A 25,233-nucleotide genomic window follows, 5' to 3' on the forward strand; every position below is an offset into this window, starting at 1 on the left:
AAACAAAATCCACCGGACATAAAATGAAGTGTTGAAGAGTCTGAAGAGATTTTAAGTTCAGTGGATTTTGTTTTTAGATATTATTTTTTTTGGCCATCATTACCTGATGTTCGTTTTCAAGGAATGAAGTTAGCAGCTGTCTGAATTTGTTTGAATTTTGTGTTGCTGATCATTTACAAGAGTAGGTGTCACTTTTTTCAAATGAAGGATAAAAAAAAATAATTATCTGAGGTTTATCCATTCAGTATGTACAGGAGATCCAGACCAAAGTATGAAATGTACCTGCTGTCTTATCAGGTTTGTTTTTTTGCTATTTGTGGCACTTTTTTCATATAGTGTAGATCTTATTTTGGAGCCAAACTCCATTTGATCTGCAGAGAAGATAAAAGGTGGAATCTGACTTTGGTTTGTCCAGTAATCCCAGAGAAGCTGTGAGGCGAGTCTGTCTGTCTGATGAGACGCGTTCAGATTATACTGATGGATTAGGTTTTCATTAACACTCTTCCTGGTATTTGACCGGATTAATTTTTCGGACGGTGTTTCACCTTTAGACCCTAATCCCCTTCACTCCGCCTGCTGGCTGTTCGCTTCCAAAAATGCTGTAGATCCTTTTTAGGGGAAAAAACAACATGAAGGAACTCATTCAATATAATAAAACAGCTAGTATCAAGTCAACCAAGGACTGGCTTTACCTACACTCCTTTAAAAAGGACAAAATGACCTTAACCTTTCAATGAAATGAGTTGGTTAAAAAAATTAGAAAAGATGTGAGAAATGGACGCATTTTACACTGAAGCAGACATTTTCTATGTGCTTGTTTTTATCTAGTTGGAGTACCAGATGGGAGGAGTTTGTCTTAAAGCTGTGTGTAACTCTGGCAGTGTCTTGGGTTGTGTATGATAAGTTTAGTTTAGTTTAGTTTAGTTTAGTTTATTAGGATCCCCATTAGCTACAGCATTGCAGCAGCTATTCTTCCTGAGGTCCACAAAACAGACTTTACATGGTGACAATGCAACCATCACACTTACATCATAACACATAACATTATAAAATAAACAGGACAAAGACTAGAACACACACACAGACAAGACAAGCTCCGGACAATTCAATAATCAATAAATATATGGAAATAATCCGTTTCACTCCAGTGTCCCGACACATTTCAAATCATAATACGGTCCATTTCACACTCGTATCCAATACAATAATCAAAATACATGAAATTAGTCCGTTTCACTCCAGTTTCCCGGTCCACAGACTCAGACCCTCCACGGCCACAAGACACATCAACACAATCAAACTCATATTTGTATTTTATTCAAAACTTAGCCAAACTAGTTTCTACATCCTTTCAACGTCTCTATTCAAAAGATGCTGTTTTACTAAAATTTTAAATCGAATTTTACTGTTTTCTTGTGTGATATGTCTAGGGAGTAAATTCCATTCATGCATAGCTCGGTACATGACCGTTCGTTTGATTGTGTGTGTCCTTGCTTTCGGTAATGTTCAGTCTGGTAGAGTAGTCATGTCTATCTAAACTGAGAGATAAATTCTTATACAAAATAAACTGAGTTCTTTTGTAACAGAGATATTTCTGATAAATACAAGTAATGAATAGAGTAATCTGTTTTTAACAAATAACCGAGCTAGACAATTATGCATTGCAACAACATTCGTTCTGCTGCTCTGTTTTGTACCATTTGTAATTTCTTTATCTTATCCATTGTTGCATTAGACCATACTGCTGGGCAATAGTCAAGACTGGACAATATCAAAGCCTGAATCACCTGTTTAAAACCCCAAAATCAGTGATTCTGTGATCTGTTGCTCTGGTAGAGCAGACTGGAGAATTGTGTGTTTTTTCTCTCTCCATTCACTGCCATTGTCTGGAGGAACAGTCTGAAAATCACTTCTAGCACATAAAGGAACGCCGACACAGCAGATCCTTCAGACCTTTCAGTTTGAACAAGTGTGATAGAAATTCTTCCAGCTGGATTTCAGACACTGGTTCAAACTGAAAGGTTTAATAAACATAAAGAAAGTGAAGGTCCAGCAAAAATCGATGCCGGTGTTTCCTTTAAGCTGATAACAAAACAAAAGTAAAGGCAGAAATCTATTTGGAAGATAAATAAATATAATATAAAACGTAAAAAAAAATTGAGAAATCCCACTAGGGCGCATTCAAGACTAATGTTCTCTCTAATCTTATACATATTTTGATGAGCTACAACTAATTATTGATTACATTGACCAAATAAGATCTAGTCAGTCAGCAGGTTTGGTGTTCCTGGTGGTTTTGGTGACAGGTGACACCGTTTTAGTGACAGGCCAGCTGTGGTCTGTCAGCTGTGTTTTACTCTCCAGACTCCTCTGAGCCTCCGTCAAGTTTCAAGTTTTCAATATCAAGTTTTCATTGTATTAGTCATATGTAGGTTAACACAGGGTCAACAATACAATGAAAAGTGCTAGACGAGGGTCAGCTCAGCTCAGCAGTAAAAAAAAAAAAGAAAAAAGAGAAACAATAAAATAAGAATAAAATAGAATAGAATATAGAGCAGTATACATATGTAAAGTGAGATCTATGTACATAAAAGTGACAAGTGTCTTGCACAGAGGGTTTGTATCAGTCCTGGTTGAATAGTGTAATTTTTATCTAAATAGTGCAGAGAAGCAGGTGAGCAGAAATGCAAAGAGGGGAACCTAATTTTCTGAGTTCAGAAGCCTGATGGCCTGGTGGTAAAAACTGTTTTTAAGTCTGGTGGTGCGTGCATCATCGCTCTCTCTCGCAGCCTCGTCACAGCCCCCCCCCCCACACCCCCACACACACACACACACACACACACACACACACACCCCACACCCCCCCGCCGGCTGGCTGTCTGTCCGGCTAACAGGCCGCTGTGAGGACTGTAAACACCGGCCATATTTAGACACAGCTCCTCCAGGGACTCTGCTTTTTCACAGCACCCAGGCCTTAGTGTGTGTGTGTTGGGTTCACACAGTACTGTGACCCCCCCCCCCCCCCACACACACACACACACACACACACAGCTTCAAACACTCCCCCCTCCCCCCCGAGGCCCACCCTGCTCTAATACAGTAACACAGTGATTCTCAACCTTTTTCATATCATGGACCCCTAGTTTAGTCCACATTAGAGCCACAGACCCCCATTTGATGAGATTTTGTCTCTCGGACCCAAATCTGAGAATATTTTTTATTGTCAGATTTGATTTTGTCCAGAACTCCATAACAGGGAAACTATTGTGTTAACTTCTTGTAAATGAAATAATGGGGACCCCCTGAAATCCCCTCAAGGACCCCTGGTGGTCCCCGGACCCCACGTTGAGAACCACTGCTCTAACAGACTAACATGACTCCGCTAAGGATAGACAGATGACCTAACTGCTAATATTTTCTATTTTTCTTTGTGTGAGATTGAATAATTGCAATTCTCTGTTGTTCAGTTATTATACTGTTTTGCTCTGGCAACACATACTGAAGTATTTAAAGCCAGTAAAGCTCATTTGAATTGAATTGAATTGAATTGAGTTTGTCTGCAGCAGTGAAGCAGCAGAGTGGCATCAGGCTGAACCGGATCACCTGGGATTAAAGCAGAGGATCATGGGTAAATGACCGCACATCTAAGGACAACGATCCAGATGAAGCTTCCTCCTGCTGCAGGGTTTTATTTACCCGACCTTCACTGAACCAGGCAGCCGCTCAGCTTCAGAGGCTCTTTTTCAAGGCAGAGCAAACAGAAAAGTTTCATACAAGCAACACACAGAGATCCAGGCAGAAACCCACAACAGTTATGAGCAAAGTATCACTCAGACTGTCTGCTGGGTCAGATTTTAACTTACTGTTTTATTGTTTTTATAATGTATTTAAATGTTTTGTTTTATTGTCTTTTATAATGTTTAATTGCTTCTGTTACTTCTCCTTATTTGCTGCTCTCTTGGCCGGCTCTGCCTCACAGAACAGATTCTGAATCTCAAGTGGACTTCCTGCTTAAAGGATAAGGCCGGTGTTTTTTAATGCATTTCTTACAGTCAACAAATCCTATGAAAATAACAACATCAACAAGCTCTACTCCCGTTACTTTCTGACTTCCCACGTTCCGTTTTTAGCCGTCAACCTGGAAGTCATTGGCTCCAATTGTAAGCTAAAAACCTTTAAATCCAGCTCACAAAGACATAGTTTACATTTTAAAAATCGCTAACTGTTACCATGGAAAGTCAGGCTGTTGTAGTTTTTACCAAATCAAATTCAAATGGGAACAAATTCCTCATTACGCCGGGGACTATTTTCTGTGTTACGGAACTACTTTCCTGAGATGGAAAACGTGTTTACAGCCGGCTTATTAAGTTGTTTGAGGAAAAAGTGGTCCGGCCCGGTGCATGGTGATGATGAAATATGCTGCAGAGCAGCAGCATGGCTCTGTGACGGGTTTTCAATCATTTTTTTAATACAGTGGAGTTCTATGGCTGCTGGGACATGGCTGCACTGGGACCCGGATACATGGACCAGAGTTGTTGGCAAAACAAAATCATTGCTGATTTTGTTTTTACCTCCACCAAGGAGGTTATGTTTTCAGTGCCGTTTGTTTGTCTGTTTGTTTGTCAGCAGGATTACGGAAAAACTACTGGCCCGATTTTCATGAAACTTGGTGGAGGTCTGCACTCTCCGAGTGCCCTTCTAGTTTTCATAGGATTTGTTGATGGTAAGCAATGCATTAAAAAACACCGGCCTTATCCTTTAAACAAAGGTTAAATAGATAAAAGTTCAAAAAAGGCAGATTTCACTCTGTCAGTGCTAAAAGTGTTGCAGCAGATCAGGAGGGAAGCTGATGAAAAATCGGCCGCTCCTTATTGAAATTTAAGTAAAATGCTGTTTTGCATTTTTGCAAATTCTCAAATATCAGTCAGTTGTCAAAGTTTGGGTGGCGATGTGATTTTCTACTCTGTTCTATTCTTTTCTTTTACCTGCTCACCTACCATTACCCTCCTTTTTATTAACAGAATACAGTTTACCATCTTTTATGTTGTAAATTCATAGTTTACAAATAAGTAAGTAAAATCATTTCTGTAAGGATTGGGCCTTTTGAAAAAAAAAAGCATAAATCAATGCTCTTCTTAAAACATAATTGTGTTTTTGCTTTTGATGATCACTGACTGGAGTTTTTTTATTCACCGCTGCTGTCACCACAGTTTTTGGTGAACTACAACACTGCCGGAGGCTCCGAGCAGCACGGTGACCTTTGACCCCAAACACTGGGTTTTGTTTTCCCCCTCAGCTGTTTTACTGGAGGATTTGTTGGAAGAAATCTTCTTTATTTGACAAAGCAGCGCTGTGTTTTTACAAGTCTCTGTTTTCCTCTTCTTCCACTGTGACCCTTTCCTTAAAAGTCGATGGTGCTGTGTTCAAAAAGCCAACACACACACACACACACACACACACACACACACACTCCCATCGTGACAGAGTGTGTGTGTGGTCTTTACTCCTGTGTTGACACCCTGGCACGCCACCCACTACAGTACGCCCATATTTGGACTGCTGGCTGGCTGCTCTATCAGTACACACTCACACACACACACACTCTCACACACACACACACACACACACTGGTTAAGATTGGGTCACATCACTGCTGTCTGTGTTTTTTTTTACCACTGAATGTAAAGTTTTCATGGTCATTTCTGTGTTGAGTCTCTCTAACTAAATGACAAAAAAAGTATTTTCTTGTACATATGGACTTCTCTGGTGCACATTTTTGATATTTACAGTTGTTTATGCATTGTTTAAATATGTGATAATATATTACGGCTTGGTCTGAAACTGGCATATACACAGTCAAACAGATCCTGGGATTTATGAGAGCTGAAGAAGAGAAGCCATGTTGAAATCACCTCCAGTCCTCAGTGGGTTAAAACCTTTGGTGTCCAGCAGTGACCTCTTTTATTTTTTTTATTTTCATCATCATCAACATCAGATATACAAAATTATCCAAAAGCATAAATGGAGTAACAGAACAGTAACAAAGGATAACAGACATACAAATATACAACGTCAGGGGTTACAAAGAAAGCTTGACACAAACAAATACAAAATGAAAATTATATTAAGATGTTAAACTTCCTGTCTCTCTCTCACTATATATATCTCAAATAAAGCATAAAATGCAAAAAATAAATCTTTAAAAAAGATGTTAAATTTGGAGCACAGATTTAAGGTTTAAGGTTAATGTTCTAATGTGGGACTCTGCTTCCTTATTAAAGGTACAAAAAAAGGGTTTCGTTTTTAACACTTTACATTTATGGATCTAAGCAGCGACCTCATGCAGCCTCATGCAGCCTCATGCAGCCTCATGCAGCCTCATGCAGCCTCATGCAGCCTCACAGTGTGAGCGGAGGTCAGCTGAGGACGAGCTGCAGACTGACCGGCTGTGTTTGGCTCCGGGCCGACAGCCAGCGTCCGGCTGCAGGCTGAACGAGGCTGAAGGTCCCTGAACGCCGCAGGTCCCTGAACGCAACACAGAGCTATTCTGGTCCTGGTCCTGCTGAGCTGAGCAGGTCCACTGTCTTCACTAATGATGCTGCTGGTTAGTCCTGACCTGATCCTCAGACTGAACCTCCATCTGGTTCCACTCCATCATCCAGCTGAGATTTCCTCCTCCTTAGCCGTTTTCTGTGTGTCCAAACCGATCACTAGTGACTGACATACCCGGCCGCTCTGACATCACTTCAGTCACATGATGCTGCAGCCAGTCAGCCTCTACATGGTTAACAGACATTTACCAACTGACCCAAGAACGTCGTCCATTTTGACTAAAATATCGTCTTTGCAAAGACAATCTGTTGGTTAAGGAGGAGACAACAAATCTATTCTGCCGAGACACCAATGAGACACTGTTGTACAAATGGTTGAAACCTTAGTTTATTTATTTATTTGTTTATTTGATAGGGACAGAGCATGTTAATAAACATCAGTATAAAAATACAAGATGTAAACATGCCAGAGTTAGCAAAAATTCTAATTTACATCCGTAGTCCCTCGGCAGGTAACAAAAACAGAAACATTACAAGTGACAAAATACAAATACAAATATACAAATACACAAGGAGAAAAAGACAAAATACATTGTACAACAGTCCCGCCCACATTATTCTTTATTCTCAAAATATTGTGACCTTTTTCTTGTAATATTTTGACTTTCTCAAAACATTATGACTTTTTCTCTTGAAATATTAGATTTGCATTTTTCTGTCAGACAGATCAGACTGTGAACCGTCTCTCAGCCTCGTCCCTCCTGAGCCCCGGGCAGGAAGCTCAGAGCGCCACATTCTTCCCATGATGCAGCGGCTGCAAGACGAGCCCCGGCGGGTCCGGGCAGGTCGCTGCTCCTCTCCTCTCCTCTCCTCTCCTCTCCTCTCCTCTCCTCTCCTCTCCTCTCCTCTCCTGAACACAACTCTACTGTCCCGCCGCCAGCAGCTGATGAAGGAGCAGAGAGACAGAAACAGGTAATAAATTAAGATTGTGTAAGATTACGCATTTCTGCTTTCTTTGGCCGGGGATCAGAGGGTTGGAGCTACGCTGACGGGTTTCTGACAGCTTCCCTCTCACTGCCTCACATCTCTGTTTTCTGCATGAGATTTATTTGGATTTTTTTTTTTTTACTTTATTGCCATTAACACACATTAACAGCCAATTAACATTACAAAACAAAATCACCTTGAGATTGGGCTTCACTTGACATACATACACATATAGATCAAATGACACCGTACAGAAGTAGAACACACACACATCTACCTATACATATACCTATAAAAATTATACATCACAATAGTAATTATTTTTCTTGCAACCATCAACAAAATATGCAGTATATAACACTGGTCTGTGGTAAACAGGAGTTCAGGTGATACTTCAAATAAAAACAATAACGGGTCCAGGAGATATTTGGATTTTTTTTTTTCTTTTTGGGTGGGATTCTTTCAGAAGCCTCTTTAGGTTTCTTTTCTCACCCCCACAGTTTATATTTCTTCTCCCTTCTCTCTCCCAGGTTTTTAATTGTTCGTTTGAGTGAATAAACCGAAGCCACACACCCACAAAGCCTCGCTGAGTCAGCTGAGCTGTTCAGTGCACCTCAGTCTGGACGCTGTGAGCAACAATCCTCCTGTCAGATATGAAAATTGTGTGTGTGTGCGTATGTGTGTGTGTGTGTGTGTGTGTGTGTGTGTGTGTGTGTGTGTGTGTGTGTGTCAGGGTAAAAGATTAGAAAACAGAGCCGTTGTTAAATGTCAGGCTGATTGCGCTAACCTTTTCCTGTATTCAGCTCACAGGGTTATGGCAAACATGGCAACCCGGCTTCAAACAGGCGGACGGGATGGAGGGGAACATATAAGGCCCATTGTGTGTGTGTGTGTGTATGTTGGTGTGTGTGTGTATGTAGGTGTGTGTGTGTGTGTGTGTGGGGCTTGCATCTAATGATGAACTGCAGTAAAAACCTGTTTCACATTTCAAAATTGCATTTAAGCACCTTTTCCCATTACAGGCTCTGTTTTAACGAGGCCAACTCACCGCCGCTTCACAACAGAAACAGAGTTGGGTGTGAATGTGATGCTGTAAACCCCCCCCACCCCCACCCCCCACCCCCCCAACACACACACACACACACACACACACACACACGCCTCCGATCAAACACGTAGTTCCTCCTGCGTCCTGGTTGAGGCCTGCGGGCGTCTCTGTTTACGGGACGCTCTGTGCTCAAACCGCGGTGCATCAGCAGCCAGAAACTTCTCCGCTGTAAAAACAACAGCAAACTGGAGGAACCAGAGTTTGCAGAGTGTTTTCTCTGCAGCTCCAAGCTTCTCCTTCCCATGGATCTGTCAGAGAGTTTCACCTGCAGACTCACGGCCGCTCGGCACCGAGCAGCTCGCCAAACCAAACCGGCGTACGATCTTTTCCACGAACGTTTTGAGAAGTCATTCTTCTACTTTAAGGCCCAAAATCACCCCTCACGATGGGATAGTATGGGTAGATTACACCTTTTCTGAATCCTTACAGTCCTGTGTGTGTTCCAGTTTTTGATATTTGTGTCTGTGATGTTCCTAGATGTCACAGTGCTCAAATAAAGACTACAGTTTAGGTGAAAATTGTGGAAAAATGAATGTCACTGACACTTTGAAGAGGCCATGTGACCTCTTTATTTGTCAGACAGACTCACAACTGGGCTTGAATGAAAGCTAAGAAGCTGCCCTTTAAAATGATATCAAACATATTCTCATAAAACATAACTAAAGGTCCTGAAGATGAGCCTAAATATGGATATGCATCAGTGCCTACAATCCAAGTTATTGCAGGGGGTGGTTAACTTCATGAGCTGATTACTGTGACAAAGCTGCCATTCAGAAATGGTTTATCATACCAAAATATCATCTGTGGACATATACCTTTTCAAAATTTTTGATTAGAATTTGCCACCTTAAGTGGTACCGACAAGTGAAATTTTGGGCTTTGGCCCATGGACTCCCCGTTCTTCATCAGATTCACCTGGAAGCTCACACAGCATCAAAGGGTGAACCGCACCTTGGGTTTTCACAGGCATTTTTCTAAAGAACAAAAGTAAAAAGAATTTACGAAAGGTTTTGTAAATGAGACTCATGTAGTTTGTTACATAATCCAGCAAACTTTTAAGGTCTATTCACATCTAGAAGGAAAACTAAAAAACATTTACAGGTACCATATGGTGTAAAACAGGATTTCCCTTGCCTCTGATTATAAAGGAGTTGGATGGTCTATCTAAACATGGTTAAAGTATCAAAACGCACTTCCGTAACTTTGTGGCGTCACAAAGGTTCGCTCATTATCATTTTTGTAAGAAATAATAGACTAACAAAGTGTTTTTTTCAAAGCGGTTGAGCGGTTGTCATTGTTTATTACCGGAGAGTTTTCCCTACCTGTAGCCGCCCGGCCGCGGTTAGCCAATCGGAACAGAGGGGGTCGTTAATATTAATGAGCCTTAAAGACACGGAGACAGAAACGGCCTGTTCTTGGTAAGGCTCAGAGAGATGCTGGAAAATGAACGAGGAGAAATGGATTGAGAGTGTTTTTGGTTCATGACACCACACACACAGCTTTGAATGGACAGAAAGACACAAAATAAAACTCTGGACAGTGGAGGATATGGAGCTTTAAACTGTCCGTGTCTCCAGTGATTCTCCTTTGTCCTGCTGATCGGACTTTGCTTCACAGCAGTACACAGGAATATGAATGGACTAGATCCATATGAAACACAGGGAAACATTGATCTGAATATTGTCTTATTTAGAACGAGGGCAATATTCAGATTATTGCTGTCCATGTAAACAGAGTCGGTGCCATAAACCTGCAGCAGTGAGGAAGAGGCTCCTGTCACAGGCTGGTGGGTTATGTAAGGCTGTGTAACCAAAACTGCCTTATGTAACCTTATTTCAGGCAGCAAGCTCAGCTGGGGAGGCGCATGACCCAAAAAAAAAACTCCTCCTCTCTGACGGTGTGCACAGTGACTAATGTGTGTGTGTGTGTGTGTGTGTGTGTTTAAGAGAGGGGGAAAGAGTGAGAGAGAGAGCAGGTTGGTCAGGAGTGAAGGCTTCATTTATTTTAATGTCATGAAAAAAGTAGGTGGATAGAAACCGCTGGTGAGGGGGGGGGTCTTCATTTCCCAGGTGACCGAACCAAACAGCCACTAGCCAACTTCTGACAACAACCTGACTCAGCTAGTTGTCAATGAATTTGGTTTTAACCCCCGAGTCATTCCTATGTTCCCAGGGTCCTATGTTCCCCAGTTCTAGAGTTAGGGTTAGGTTGGTTGTGTGTAGATTTTTACCCAGAGCTCTGACCATAAATGTTTCACAGAACAGAGGGGCTTTTTACCAGAGCTATCCAGGTTAGGCACTGGCCATCCACCGTAAATAGATTGCACCTCGCTCCAGCTGCTTTGGAAGTAGGAAGTAGTAGTAGGAGTAGTAGTGTTATTTATTAGATTAAAACTCTGGGGAGCAGAGCCCTTCAAGAAGAACCCCCTGGTCTGGGCATTCAACTCACACACCTGGTCTGGCCTCCTTCTTCTCCACTCCACCCATGTTAGTTTTATTATTTTCAGTAGAGCATTGTTTTTGAAAAAAAATATTATTTATTTTGTTATCACTCAGGGGAGAGGAGCCCTTAGGGTTACGGTTAGAGACCTTCAAAATCAAATAAAATAATAACCATTGGTTTTGTTGTGTTTATATAGCTGTTTTGAAGCCTTGTTCCAATAAAAAAAACTGGATAATATTTATGAAATATTTTAACTTGAAACACAATAGGAAGGTTAATGTGTGTTAACAGAATATTGAACTGGGGAACATAGGACCCTGGGTACATAGGACCCTGGGAACATAGGACCTTGGGAACATAGGACCCTGGGTACATAGGACCTTGGGAACATAGGACCCTGGGAACATAGGACCTTGGGAACATAGGACCCTGGGAACATAGGACCTTGGGAACTTAGGACCCTGGGAACATAGGACCCTGGGTACATAGGACCTTGGGAACTTAGGACCTTGGGAACATAGGACCCTGGGAACATAGGACCTTGGGAACATAGGACCCTGGGTACATAGGACCTTGGGAACATAGGGCCCTGGGAACATAGGACCTTGGGAACATAGGACCCTGGGAACATAGGACCCTGGGAACATAGGACCTTGGGAACTTAGGACCTTGGGAACATAGGACCCTGGGAACATAGGACCTTGGGAACATAGGACCTGGGGAACATAGGACCCTGGGGACATAGGACCTTGGGAACATAGATACGCTCCTTTTACCCCACACAGATTGTCTTTTCTGTTTGATCCATGCATGCGTCCATGCAATTTTTAAATGTTACAGGTTTATTTTACATAAAGAACACTGTCTGACACAAGCTTAGTAGCCTACCAAGTCCAATAATGGATAATGGATACTGGCTAGCAAGAAGGGAAGTTAAACAAAGCTCTTAACTGTGTTACTAAAAGTAATTACAGCTATTTACCAAGAAAATCCTGCTGTTGGCTGATAAACATGTGCCTCTCTGTTAAGGTCGTGGTAATGCCTGGATGAAAAGTTAGATGACTCCTCAGAGACGAGCAACATGAGCTGCTAACAACAAATCCTCCCCTCGTCATTCAGTGGCCCATCAAGGTTTGACAGACCACCTGCCTCAAAAGTTGAGGAGCTTGGCGACTAGCAGCTAGCGTTAGCATGTTCACATTAACATCAGTGTGTTTGCTGGCTAGTTAGCTAGCTAACAGTTTGTTCAGGTTAACTGAGCTGACTCTTCTCAAGCTACAACTCTAGAGTAGAGACTAGGGCAAGACAGGTAAGACAAGACAGTTTACTGTGTCACAGTAACCTACATTTGGAAACAAATCCACCTTATCACACTATTCACTTTTACTGAGAACCTTACTGAATGGATCTACAGCCACACCACAACAAGCTGACTCAGCTGCTCTCTGTTTCTGGCTGCTTGATACACATTTACACTTTATTAACTAACACACAGTTCTACAGTGTTCCTCCATCATGAGACTCAGCTGGTGGGTAACAGATTGGAGAAAACATCCTGTTTCACATTCATGCAGTATAACACATTCACACTGGGAGATGACCAGTTCAACCACATCTTACTGGTGGAAACTGAGGAGCTCCAGTTTTCAGCCTGAAACTGATGCATTTATGGGTGGGGTCGATGTAGAAGTCGGCCTGTAGCTCTGATCACAAGCTGATCACAAGCTGATCATATCAATATCATGAAGTCCACATGACTCTCACTGCAACACATTTCTGCAAACACCTGAGGTCGCCCGGTGTCGTCTCTGCTGACAGCAGCCGCTGCTTCAGGCTGACAGCGTGTTGTCAGTTTTTTAGGGAGAAGCAACGCGTGTCGAGTCACATGGAGACCGAAGCGAGGACACGGCGCTCCACGGCTCCACGCTGCAGAAACGGAAATCATAAACTGCCTGTAAACACACAGTATCGCTGTCGCACGCCGCGGTGCAAGAACTGGAAACCAGAAACGAGGCTTTTAATGTCGAATTAGGAGCCAGATCAAAGCGGCGGTACGTTTTTTATAGCAGCCGTATCAACACATAGTTTAATGGAGTGTTGTTGAGATAAGAGATGGATATTGTCTCTGATCAGGGGGTTTGAGAACGACTTGACCTTGACATATGAATTATTATCTGAGTTTAGAGCCTAAAGCAAACACTGTAATCAGCCTTCAAGGTGAAGTCCAGACAGAGAGCGAGGAGGGGCAAACATCACACTTCATCTCAATGTTTCTATTTCTGTTCTATTTTTATATTTAGATTCTATTTTTACCTGTCTGTCTGTTTGTTAAAGTTTTAAAAAAAAGTTACGATCAGCTTTTTCAGCCCAAAATTAGATTTTGGTGTTGATCTGGATTTGGGATTTCCATCATTAGAAGATTTTTGTTTATTAGCCGTAACTATTACGTTGTGTTCATGTGCTGCTGGGAAAGTCCAACATCTGGGACTTCCCAGTCAGCTGCTTAACAGCGTTGCCTTCACATGCTTTTTTGTAGGAAAATCAAACCTGGAGGACAAACGATAAACAAACAGAAACCGTAACGGAAGCTGAAGCTTTGAAGATGGAGAGTTGTTCAGTGTTGGAGGAGGTTTGACTCTACTGAGAGACTTTCTAGTTCTATTCTGATTCTATTTTCCCTGCTGTATCCTGTCACTATTCACTGTTTACAACCCAGTTTCTCCACAGGGATCAATAAAGATTCATCCTATCTTAAATAACCCCCTTTGAGTCATTCATTCATTCTGCTGACAAATGCACACACTGAGAAACTGTTCCACCGGAAAGTTAATAGCCTCTTTCACACTAATTTACATAGTAAACGGCACAGGTTTCATGTGTGAACAGGAGCCAGAGTCACAGCAAATCAGGTCCGCCAATTTCACCGCTCAAGACATTTCTGCTGAAGTTCTCTATCGACCGTATGTGTGCAGCATCGTTCACACATACGGTCGTAACATTAACGGGACGAGCAGCAGAACGTTCGGACGCTCTGCTGTCCAGCTGTGTGAGCCAATCACAAAGCTCTCAAGGAGGAGACGAGTTTATTCTGTAAAGACACATGGAGGAGGGAAATACAAACCGGGCTGCAGCTTTTTCATCACAAGGCAAATTCAGGTCAGTCAGTCAGTCAGTTATGGTACGTTTCCACAGGATCTGTCATTTCCACGCTTCCCATTCATTTTCTATGTAAGCGGCCGTGCAATGCATTCTGGGAGCGCCGCGGTGCGTTTCGAGAGACGGGGCGTCACGTCGGCCGCTCCACATTTGTATAAAGTTGAGGTCTAGGCTACTTTATGCAAATCAGGGGCGTCAAGCACGACTCGCCACCTCTGGAAACTCCTGAAACTCACGTACAAACTTTTAAACTAACTGTTGTCGATCTAAACTGAAGACAGATTCAGCAGCTGCAGCTTATTTCTCACCTCTAATGTTTTCAGAAACACATTTCAGTGAACTATTTTTGTAATATAAGAGAAAGTTTGAGTCATTGGCGTCGCCATGTTTTTCCAGTTTGAAATCCGGGGGCAGACGGCCCAGAGAGTGACAGGGTTCGTCCAATCAGGTGCAGCAAGGAGCCAATATGGAAGCTCGACTATCAAGCGTCCGATACTGGGAAGCAGTGAAATGAAGCCCCTGTGAAGATGTACCATCAGTCAGGTAATGCTTAGTGAGATGATGTGCTTCGTCAGATGGCCTCTAGAGGGCGTCTTTGACTGAGAGGTGGCCTCTCGCCTGCGGGCTGAATGCCACACTGAGTCCCATACAGTGATGATGCCACACTGAACCAAACACATTGAGCCACACTCTCCGCTGTAAATTTACAGACATCCACATCTTCTACTGTCCTGCAAACCTTAACAGTCGGTAACGTTATTACCTGTGGTATTGAAGTGACATTGGTAGAATAGGCAGAGGTGGTAGAAGTACACAAATTCCCTACTCAAGTAAAAGTGCAAATACTCATTTAAAAATATACTCTGGTAGAAGTTGAAGTACCGTTTCAAATCCTTTACTCAAGTCAAAGTATAAAAGTACGTGGACTTAAATTTACTTAAAGTATAAAAGTAAAAGTCGTTCTCTAAAAAAGTCATTTCTAATGTTCTAAACTGGTTTTCTGTTGAGCGTTCCTCTGAATCCCAGATGAGAAAGAGTCTGCAGCTCAGATCAGGAACCTGAACCCTAGCAGCTGAATTCACTAACGTTAATTCTCTCTCTTGTTGCTTCTCTCTTCTTCCTGTTGCTTCTCTCTCTCTCCCTTTCCCTAATTTTTGGTGTCACTTTGCTGAACAAGCAGCCGATCACATCTGGCTCTTGATCAGCTGCTTCCGGGATGGAAGCCGTCTGATGCTGAAAATATTTTTTTTTTAGAAAATCAGTTGATGATTTCCCGAGAGTAACAAGTCTGTTTTGAAAATGTAGTGAGTAGAAAGTACAGATTTTTCTTTAGAAATGTAGTGAGTAAGTACAGATACTTGAAAATCTTACTTAAGTACAGTAATGAAGTATTTTTACTTTGTTACATCCCACCTCTGAGAACAGGTAATTTAACCGATTAATATGTTGCGCTAGCTGTCTCACGCACTGAGCCCCACTCTGCTGTTAATTTCCAGACATCCACGTCTTCTGCTGCCCTACAAACTTTAACAGTCGGTAACGTTATTGCCTTGTGTTATTTAAGTGACGTTATGGTGATGATTAGGTGACTGAACGGTGTCGCAGTGCTTCAGTGCATAGACTTGAACACACGCCCCGTGGGTCTGTACAGGATCTGTGCTTGTTTGACGAAGGATTGGCAAAAATGTTGAACTGGACAGACGGTGAAATAAGAGAAGCTGCTCAGCGTCTTCAGCCGGAATTTCTGGGAAATGACAACAGAGCAGTTTAACAGTATTGCCGGTGTTGTGTGAATGGCAGCGTTACGTTAGAAAAGAGGAAAGGCCTGTCCTGTGTGAACAACAGAAACTGCTGCCTAAGTTCATCAGGCAATTTCACAGGTTTCATGTGTGAAAGGTGCTAATGAGTCCAGAGAGGAGGCAGAACCCCCCCCACCCCCCCATGGTTCCTCTCTCTTGTTTCTCTTGTTAAGCGATGAAACAGTTTAGCTTCCATTAAAACGAGAAACCCCCCCCCCCTACACACACACACACACACACACACTTTCTAATGATGAATAAAACATGGCACCAAAAAACCATGGACCATGACTTCACCCCCCACCCCAACACACACACACACAATACATTTTGTTCCAGGGGTTAAAATATTGTGATTTTTGATCTTTTAGTTACTTTTAATATTGATTTTTGCTAAGAAAATGCTAATCATCGGGGAAAGCGGACTACAGCAGCAGTGATGTATTGCTACCTCTTGTTTACACTTGCTTTTTGTCACAAGAGCTCGATCTGCTGACTGTGTCGTATATTCAGATTATTAAGATTTTCATAGCGTTGCATTGAACAGTTATTATAGCTGTTATTGTTCATATTTAGCTAATCATGTCAAACTGCCAGATAGCTAGCTGAACTCTAATCCTCTTTGCTAAACCATTTGCAACAATATACAAAGTAACTGAAGGATGAAAATTGACAAAGCTGATGTCAGTTGGTGTATTTTATCTCATGGAACAAACATAGTAGCCTATAGCTTGTAGCTTCTGTTAGCACAGACTTTATTTTTGGCGTTTCTTGCAGCCGGCCAATAGAAACACCCACGTTTCTACATAGAGGAATCAATAATAATATATCATACAGACGGTAAACTCATGGTTTTCCGTTTGTAATGTAGCCTACAATGTTAGCTTGCTAACCACATAGCATCAGAGTCAACTGATAATTAGCTTGTCAGTGTGATGCAGCAGAACAATATGAATTCAGTCTCTCCGGGAAACAAAGTTTCATTACTTTATCTCGAGATAATGAGGAAATTATGTTGTTATCTTGGGAAAACAAAATGTGTTGAAATTATTATACTGGTGATCAATATATCAGTTTTTGCAGATGTTGCCCTGCAGGATTTGCTAAATTGGACTGGGAGCCTCTCTGATGAGACGCAGCACTGCCTAGCGGGCCGCTCCGCCGGAATCCCTGCGCGTCTCCTACTACAAGAAAATAGTCCCTGTGTTTTGGGATTATTCTTCACTTCTCTTTCACACCGACGAGGCTAAACTCACGGCAGATTAACCGGATTTACTGACATGCTTTTTTGCGCAGGTGTACCGTGGTGTGAAGCGGCAGGGTTTGTCCGGCGGAGGGATCTGCCCGCTGTCAGACGGTAAATATTGGCTTTAAACAGCAGCGTCGCCCTCGGAGCGGCAGAGTCCCGCTGCAGCCGCTCACACACACAGACTCACACACACACACACACACTCTCTCTGTCTCACACACTCTTCCCTGGATGTTCCCATGCCTGGATGTTGTGTTGGGAATCTAAACCTTCTGAATCGTCTTTCTGCTGACGGACTAGAACTTTCCACCGCGGACCGGACCGGACTGGACCGGTCCGCCTGTGGAACCGGACCGGACTGACCGCGGACTGCGGCTGGATTAACTGGGAATATATATATATTTTTTAATTTTTGTTTTGGATCAGAGCAATATGTTGCTTTCCAAATTCGGCTCTTTTTCTCACATTTGCAGCTCGTCCAGCATGGATCTGCCGGTGAAGATCCAGCTACAGCAAGGTGAGGCTTCATTTATTATTATTATTATATTATTATTATAATAATTATTATTATTATTATGTCGCCACTCACACAGACCGGGTGGATGTATGCCTTATAATACGAATATTACTGTAAAGTGTATTGTAAAGTGTAGGCTATATCTCAGTCTCATCTACTGAATTTAAAGCTTTTCGGGCATTTTGTATAAATGTCAGTGTTTTGATGAGTATTAAAAAAAAAACTGGAACAAGTTAATTCACATTAACGCCAGTGAGGGGATCTCACCCAGATTTGTCAGATATTCTCACCTAATTCAACAAAAATCAGATTTGAGAATGGATGTTTACATCGTAAACCGGTATCTTGGCGTGTGTGTGTGTGTGTTGGGAGGGGGGGGGGAGGTTGCAGTATGACCTTATAATAAAAGTCTGGGGCCATTTTGAAAGCCGCAGGGTCACGGTAATAACAAACCGTAACGCCGGCATGTGTCTGTGTTTGCAGCCAAAGCGGAGAAGGAGAAGGAGCGGGAGAAGGAGAAGGATCCGTGCGAGCGGCTCTACCGGCTGGGCCCGGTGCTCGGCAGCGGCGGCTTCGGCACCGTGTACTCCGCCGTCCGCCTGGCCGACGGGCTGCCGGTAAGAGAGAGAGAGAGGGGGAGAGGGAGGGAGAGAGAGCGGCCCGGCCCGCCGCTTTGTTTTGGTGCGACCACATGGCCGCGGCACGCTGCGTCAAGCTAGACACGGTGCACGCGTGCTTCCTGTCACAGCTTTCAAAATAAAAGCCCGTATCGACGAGCGTGTCGATACGAGGTGTGGTTCTGTTAACGCTTTAACACAGCTGAGTATCCATTCGATCTGGTAATTTTTAATAACTATAATGCACAGTAAAGGTCAAGCAGTTATTGAAATACATTTATTTGGAAGCTATGTAATAAAGTTGGTGACCCACAACTAATAATTGATCACATTGACTAAATGATAATATCTGGTCAGTCTTCAGTCAGCAGGTTTGGTAGTTTTGGTGGTAAATGATATTAGTTGCAGGGACTTTGCCATTGCTTAGTGGTTAGTGAATTGATGCTGCTGTGTTCAAGTTGTTTATCTTTATTTTAATATTCTTAGTGTGAAATGTATCCATCCCTATGTCAGTGTTTCATTAGGAAATAGGCCTATAATACATCATAAGGCTGTTTAGACTTATTAGTATCTGTTAAATTGAGAGTCTGACTCCATGTCTGATGTAAAGAGGTGTAATGGTACACTTTACAGTCAACATCAGACCTGATGATTCCTGATGGAATATCTTTTTTTTTATATATAGATTTAGCCTCCAAATAAATAGATTTCTGCTTCATCTTTGCTCTCTATTACAGTTATGAAAACTTCAAGATTAAATTTAGATGTGGAGAAAACTGAATTCTCGCCACACCCAACATGACCCCAACATTGACATATTTAAAACGCCAAGCTTTTATTTCGAAGGCCAAACCGCTTCACTTCCGGTATCACTCTAGCTAACTGTCTAGCTTGACGCAGCTCTGTCCTGATCAGCGATGGGTTTGTTACTCATTGTTGTTACGCATTATTAGTCAATCATATTAAAAAAGTAACGTCATTATTGTACTTGTTACTTGTTGGGAGAAGTAACTCGTTGTAATTCTCGTTACATTACTTTCCGTTACACCCGCAAAAACTGCTGATTACTCATGTTACTACTGTATCCCTCAACACTGCTTTCTTCTTTATGATTCTTTGTGATATAAACAGTATATATTATGTATTTCTATATGAATGATGGTGTGTGTGTCTCCATGCAGGTGGCAGTGAAGCATGTGTCTAAAGACAGAGTGACAGAATGGGGCTCTCTGGTGAGTTCACCTCTCTTATATTCACTTTAACACTAATAAAAAATCACTGTAGAATTCCTATAATCTTCCTATGGGGGCTAATAGAGTCTTTGTGGTATTCAATCATGTGTTTATATGATATTTTTGCATCTTCTAAGCTATATCCAATAACATTCCTATTATATTCCTATTATATATTCTTATAGGGTCTTATGGTTTTGCTGTGATTTCACTCTAATATTTCCAAAATATTTCCTATAAAGACTTGTAGTTTTTCTGTGATACCAGTATAAAAATCCCATGATATTCCTATAATATTCCTATTGAGACTTATAGTTTGCAGTGATATCACTATAATATTCCTATGATATTCCTATAATAATCCTTTTTGGACCCCCTCTCCCCTCAGGGTGGAGCAGTGGTTCCCCTGGAGATCGTCCTGTTGAAGAAGGTGGGCTCGGCCCCCGGTGGTGGCGGCGGCAGCGGCAGTGTGATCCGGCTGCTGGACTGGTTCGAGCGTCCGGACGGCTGGCTGCTGGTGCTGGAGCGCCCGGAGGCGGCGCAGGATCTGTTCGACTACATCACGGAGCGCGGCGCGCTGCAGGAGGCGGCGGCGCGGGCCTTCTTCCTGCAGGTGCTGCGCGCGGTGCGGCACTGCTACAGCTGCGGCGTCCTGCACCGGGACATCAAGGACGAGAACCTGCTGGTGGACCTGAGGACCGGAGACGTCAAACTCATCGACTTCGGCTCCGGGGCCGTCCTCAAAGACACCGTGTACACCGACTCCGACTTCGATGGTGCGTCTCCCTGCTGCTGAGGGATGTTATGGCTTCTGATGTAGGATGTTATGGGCTTTTATTATGGCTTCTGATGTAGGGTGTTATGGCTTCTGATGTAGGGTGTTATGGCTTCTGATGTAGGGTGTTATGGCTTCTGATGTAGAGTGTTATGGGCTTTTATTATGGCTTCTGATGTAGGGTGTTATGGCTTCTGATGTAGGGTGTTATGGCTTCTGATGTAGGATGTTATGGCTTCTGATGTAGAGTGTTATGGGCTTTTATTATGGCTTCTGATGTAGGATGTTATGGCTTCTGATGTAGGGTGTTATGGCTTCTGATGTAGGGTGTTATGGCTTCTGATGTAGGATGTTATGGCTTCTGATGTAGGATGTTATGGCTTCTGATGTAGGGATGTTATGGGCTTTTATTATGGCTTCTGATGTAGGGTGTTATGGCTTCTGATGTAGGGTGTTATGGCTTCTGATGTAGGATGTTATGGCTTCTGATGTAGGGTGTTATGGCTTCTGATGTAGGATGTTATGGCTTCTGATGTAGGGTGTTATGGCTTCTGATGTAGGGATGTTATGGGCTTTTATTATGGCTTCTGATGTAGGATGTTATGGCTTCTGATGTAGGGTGTTATGGGCTTTTATTATGGCTTCTGATGTAGGGTGTTATGGGCTTTTATTATGGCTTCTGATGTAGGGTGTTATGGCTTCTAATGTAGGATGTTATGGCTTCTGATGTAGGGTGTTATGGCTTCTGATGTAGAATGTTATGGCTTCTGATGTAGGGTGTTATGGGCTTTAATGTAGGTTATTATGGTTTCTGATGTAGGGTGTTATGGCTTCTGATGTAGGGTGTTATGGGCTTTAATGTAGGATATAATGGGCTGTCTGATGTAGGATGATGTCGTTCAGGTTTCACTTTCCCCCACAAAAAAGAACTACATCAGTCTTGATTGAACCTTAATTTATTCAGTTAGTCTCACTGAGATCAAGCTCCTTTTCAAGACAGACCTGAGAACAACATATACAAAAAATAATAAACAAGCAAAATCCAATCACATGTTACAAACTCAGCATTCAGTGAACAAACATATAACGTACTGTATGTTCATACAACGTACATGGACAAATCATCATGATAAACATTAGAAGAATACAAGGCAAGGCAAACAAAAGAAAGATAAAATTAGGATAATAATCACAATGATCAACCCATAAAATGACATTAAAAAGAAAGAGAGAGATATATATTCTCTCTTTATTCTATGGGAGAACTGAATCAAACAGTTTATTGTTGCTGACTTCAAACATGCCGGGCATTTTGTTCACTCTGATCACAGAAAGAAGAAAAACAAATCAGTGACTGAAGAGGTCATGTGTCCGTTGTGATTCACATGACGGCCTTCCCTTCCCATCATGCACTCCTGCTGTTGTTTTGGTGTCCAAGTTCCTCGTGCCCTTGGGGGGGGGGGGGGGGGGGGGGGTCAGGAGAAATAATCAGGCGCTGTGTCTCATCCAGGAAACTGTTTCAAAAGTTTCCAGAAACACGAGCTGCTCTCCTGACCCAGAAGCAGAGATGTGATGATGTCAGGCTCAGCTGCTGCTGCTTCTTCTTTGTTGGTGTTTCCTCAACTATTACTATTTTGGGCTCTGAAGTCACGCTCACATGGCGGGGGGCGGGTGGGGTGGGGGGTCACACACAAACACTTTTCTTCTGGTGATTCATCTCAGCAGTCAGACAGTGGAGGCTGGGCTTTCTCTCTTATTTTTGGGTGTTTTTGCGTTTGATAGTTGACAGTAGAGACAGAGAGAGAGAGACAGGAGAGAGAGACAGACAGAGAGAGACAGAGAGAGAGAGACAGAGAGAGAGAGAGACAGAGAGAGACAGAGAGAGAGAGAGACAGAGAGAGACAGGAGAGAGACAGAGAGAGAGACAGAGAGAGAGACAGAGAGAGAGAGAGACAGAGAGAGAGAGAGACAGAGAGAGACAGGAGAGAGAGACAGAGAGAGAGAGAGAGAGACAGGAGAGAGAGACTGGAGAGGGAGGCTGATGTTGTGGTCACATGCTTTGCTCCTCAGTCCACTGGTCCACACAATCCTTTATTCTTAATGCTAATTACATAATAATAATATATTATTAGGTAGTATAAATATTTAATAATAATGAAATGTTGTTCTGCCAAACAAAGTTCTTGACCACTAGCTAAACAGTGGTTGCTAAGCGACACATAAACAGCGGTATGATATCAACATCATCATCTCTAACATTAAAGTGAACTGTCATGTGCTCGGCTGTTCATCAGGTATTTTATTGATCAATAAATGAAACAAATTATATTTATATAGCGCCTTTCGTGCAAGATTGCAATACAAAATGCTTCACAAGATGAGAAGATAAATACAGATAGATAGATGCAACACAATAATGAAATTCGGAATGATATATTAATAGTAATAAAAGTAATGATGATGATGATGATGTTGATAATACTTTATTGTCAGATCCAGTCTGAAATTTTTCTTGCATCACAGCAGCTCCATTTGCAACATCACAGAAAAGACTAAAATTAAGACAGGACACAAAAAACATGATTTATCCACTGAATATCTTCTGTTTTAAGATATATCTGTAAACATAAAATCACAAATTTGTTTAATTGTGATATTGCAAAGTTTGTAAATCCCATGGCTGGCAAAAAAAAAAAAAAGTAATGCTTAAAATTGTGAGCATGTTAAAACTGAAATCTTTTACAGTGGTCCTTCCTGACTGACTGGATCTTCTCTCTCTCTCTCTCTCTCTCTCTCTCCCTCTCACTCTCTCTCCTCTCTCTCTCTCTCTCTCTCTGTAGGAACCAGAGTGTACAGTCCTCCGGAGTGGATCCGGTTCCACCGGTACCACGGTCGCTCGGCGGCGGTCTGGTCTCTGGGCGTCCTGCTGTATGACATGGTGTGTGGAGACATTCCCTTCGAGCAGGACGAGGAAATCCTGCGAGGACGACTCTTCTTCCGCCGCAAAGTCTCCTCCGGTCAGTGACAACACACACACACACACACACACACACACACACACACACACACACACACTGACAACAAAGTCTGACTGTGCAGAAATCTGTTTATTTCTGAGACTCAAATCTTTCTAGCGATGCCATTGGCTGCTAGAATGTAAACAACAATTTAAAAATGTCGTTACAAAGTGACAATAATATAATTTGGATGGAGAGCTTGTGAAACTGTGATGGTCAAGAGTCTCATTAGTGATTACTACAGCAGAATAACATGGAGCTGATATCACCATTCATGTTCCTGACAGCAGAATAACATGGAGCTGATATCACCATTCATGTTCCTGACAGCAGAATAACATGGAGCTGATATCACCATTCATGTTCCTGACAGCAGAATAACATGGAGCTGATATCACCATTCATGTTCCTGACAGCAGAATAACATGGCGCTGATATCACCATTCATGTTCCTGACAGCAGAATAACATGGAGCTGATATCACCATTCATGTTCCTGACAGCAGAATAACATGGAGCTGATATCACCATTCATGTTCCTGACACAACAGACGGACTGACACATTTTGTATTGTGATTAGGGCTGAACGATTTTGAAAAAATATCTATTTGCGATTATTTTACAATCACAATTATAATTTCACATTTGGCAGACGCTTTTATCCAAAGCGACTTACACATGAGATTTTCATACAACACATTTTGACTGATATTGCAATTGCGATATGATTTGCGATATTAGAGGGAATGATAATTTTTACATCATTATTCTCATTTTCATTGAAAAACGTATTAAAATGATTATGGTGTGATTTTTGCGGGGATCTGTACCAAACAAAGATGTTTTCTTGAGTCTGTAGAATATGATGTGTAGGCCAGGACATCTCTGCAGCACCACAATATTTCATTTAAAATGCTATTTTGACACATTTCACCTTTAACAAATATTGTGCCTCCTGTGATTTGAAAGTTGCAGTAGGCCATATTGCATATTTCGATAAAATTTTGATTAATTGTTCAGCCCTAATTGCGATGTATTGAGTTTCGATACATCGTCCCTAGTTGTTAGTGGCATTGTGTTGAAGTCTGACTCAGTTTCCTCTCTCTCTCTCTCTCTCTCTCTCTCTCTCTCTCTCTCTCTCTCTCTCTCTCTCTCCCTCTCTCTCTCTCTCCTGCAGAGTGCCAGCAGCTGATCAGCTGGTGCCTCAGCCTGCGCCCGTCGGACCGGCCCACGCTGGAGCAGATCTTCCAGCACCCGTGGGTGCGGGCGACGGCCGAGGACTCGCCGACGAAGGACGGCGACATCACGCTCCACGCCATCGACACTGACTCCTCCTCCTCCTCCTCATCCTCCTCCTCCTCCTCCTCCTCTTCCTCCTCCAGTACAAACTCCAGCAAGGAGAGCCTATGATTGGTCGACAGGACGCTGGACTTGATTGACAGCTCCCCCGGCCGCCGGCTTCCTCGTGACTCTTTAATGTTATTATTCTGAGGAAGTGTGTGCTGGAGACGGTATGGAAGCCCATTTCCACCAGTGTGATGAAAAAAACAGTCCTGTAAGTCATTATAATGAGAAACTTTCTCAAAATAATGACTTAGTGTCTCAAAACAATGAGAAACTTTCTAAGTCATTATTTTGAGATACTTAGTCATTATTTTGAGAAAGTTTCTCATTATAATGACTTACAGGATCTTTTTTATTTTCATCACACTGGTGGAAATGGGCTTGCATCATAAGACGGAGCGTGTCATGATGTCATGATGTCATGATGTCATGATGTCAG

At 42.4% G+C, this 25,233-nt stretch overlaps 1 protein-coding gene across 1 annotated transcript; it reads left to right on the plus strand.

Annotated features, from left to right (window-relative positions):
* The first annotated feature begins 17,724 nt into the window (after positions 1-17,724).
* Positions 17,725-24,860, plus strand: LOC139653043 (serine/threonine-protein kinase pim-3-like). The gene is made up of 6 exons (XM_071529990.1): positions 17,725-17,809; positions 18,293-18,426; positions 19,608-19,658; positions 20,047-20,434; positions 23,274-23,450; positions 24,628-24,860. Exons 1-6 carry the CDS (start codon positions 17,725-17,727, stop codon positions 24,858-24,860), a joined length of 1,068 nt encoding a protein of 355 aa, XP_071386091.1.
* Positions 24,861-25,233: the final 373 nt, after the last annotated feature.

Source organism: Centroberyx affinis, unplaced genomic scaffold, assembly GCF_046629955.1.
Source record: "Centroberyx affinis isolate AG114_WGS23_722 - 3 ecotype Tasmania unplaced genomic scaffold, CSIRO-AGI_Caff_v1 ptg001858l_1, whole genome shotgun sequence".
NCBI lineage: Eukaryota > Metazoa > Chordata > Actinopteri > Beryciformes > Berycidae > Centroberyx > Centroberyx affinis.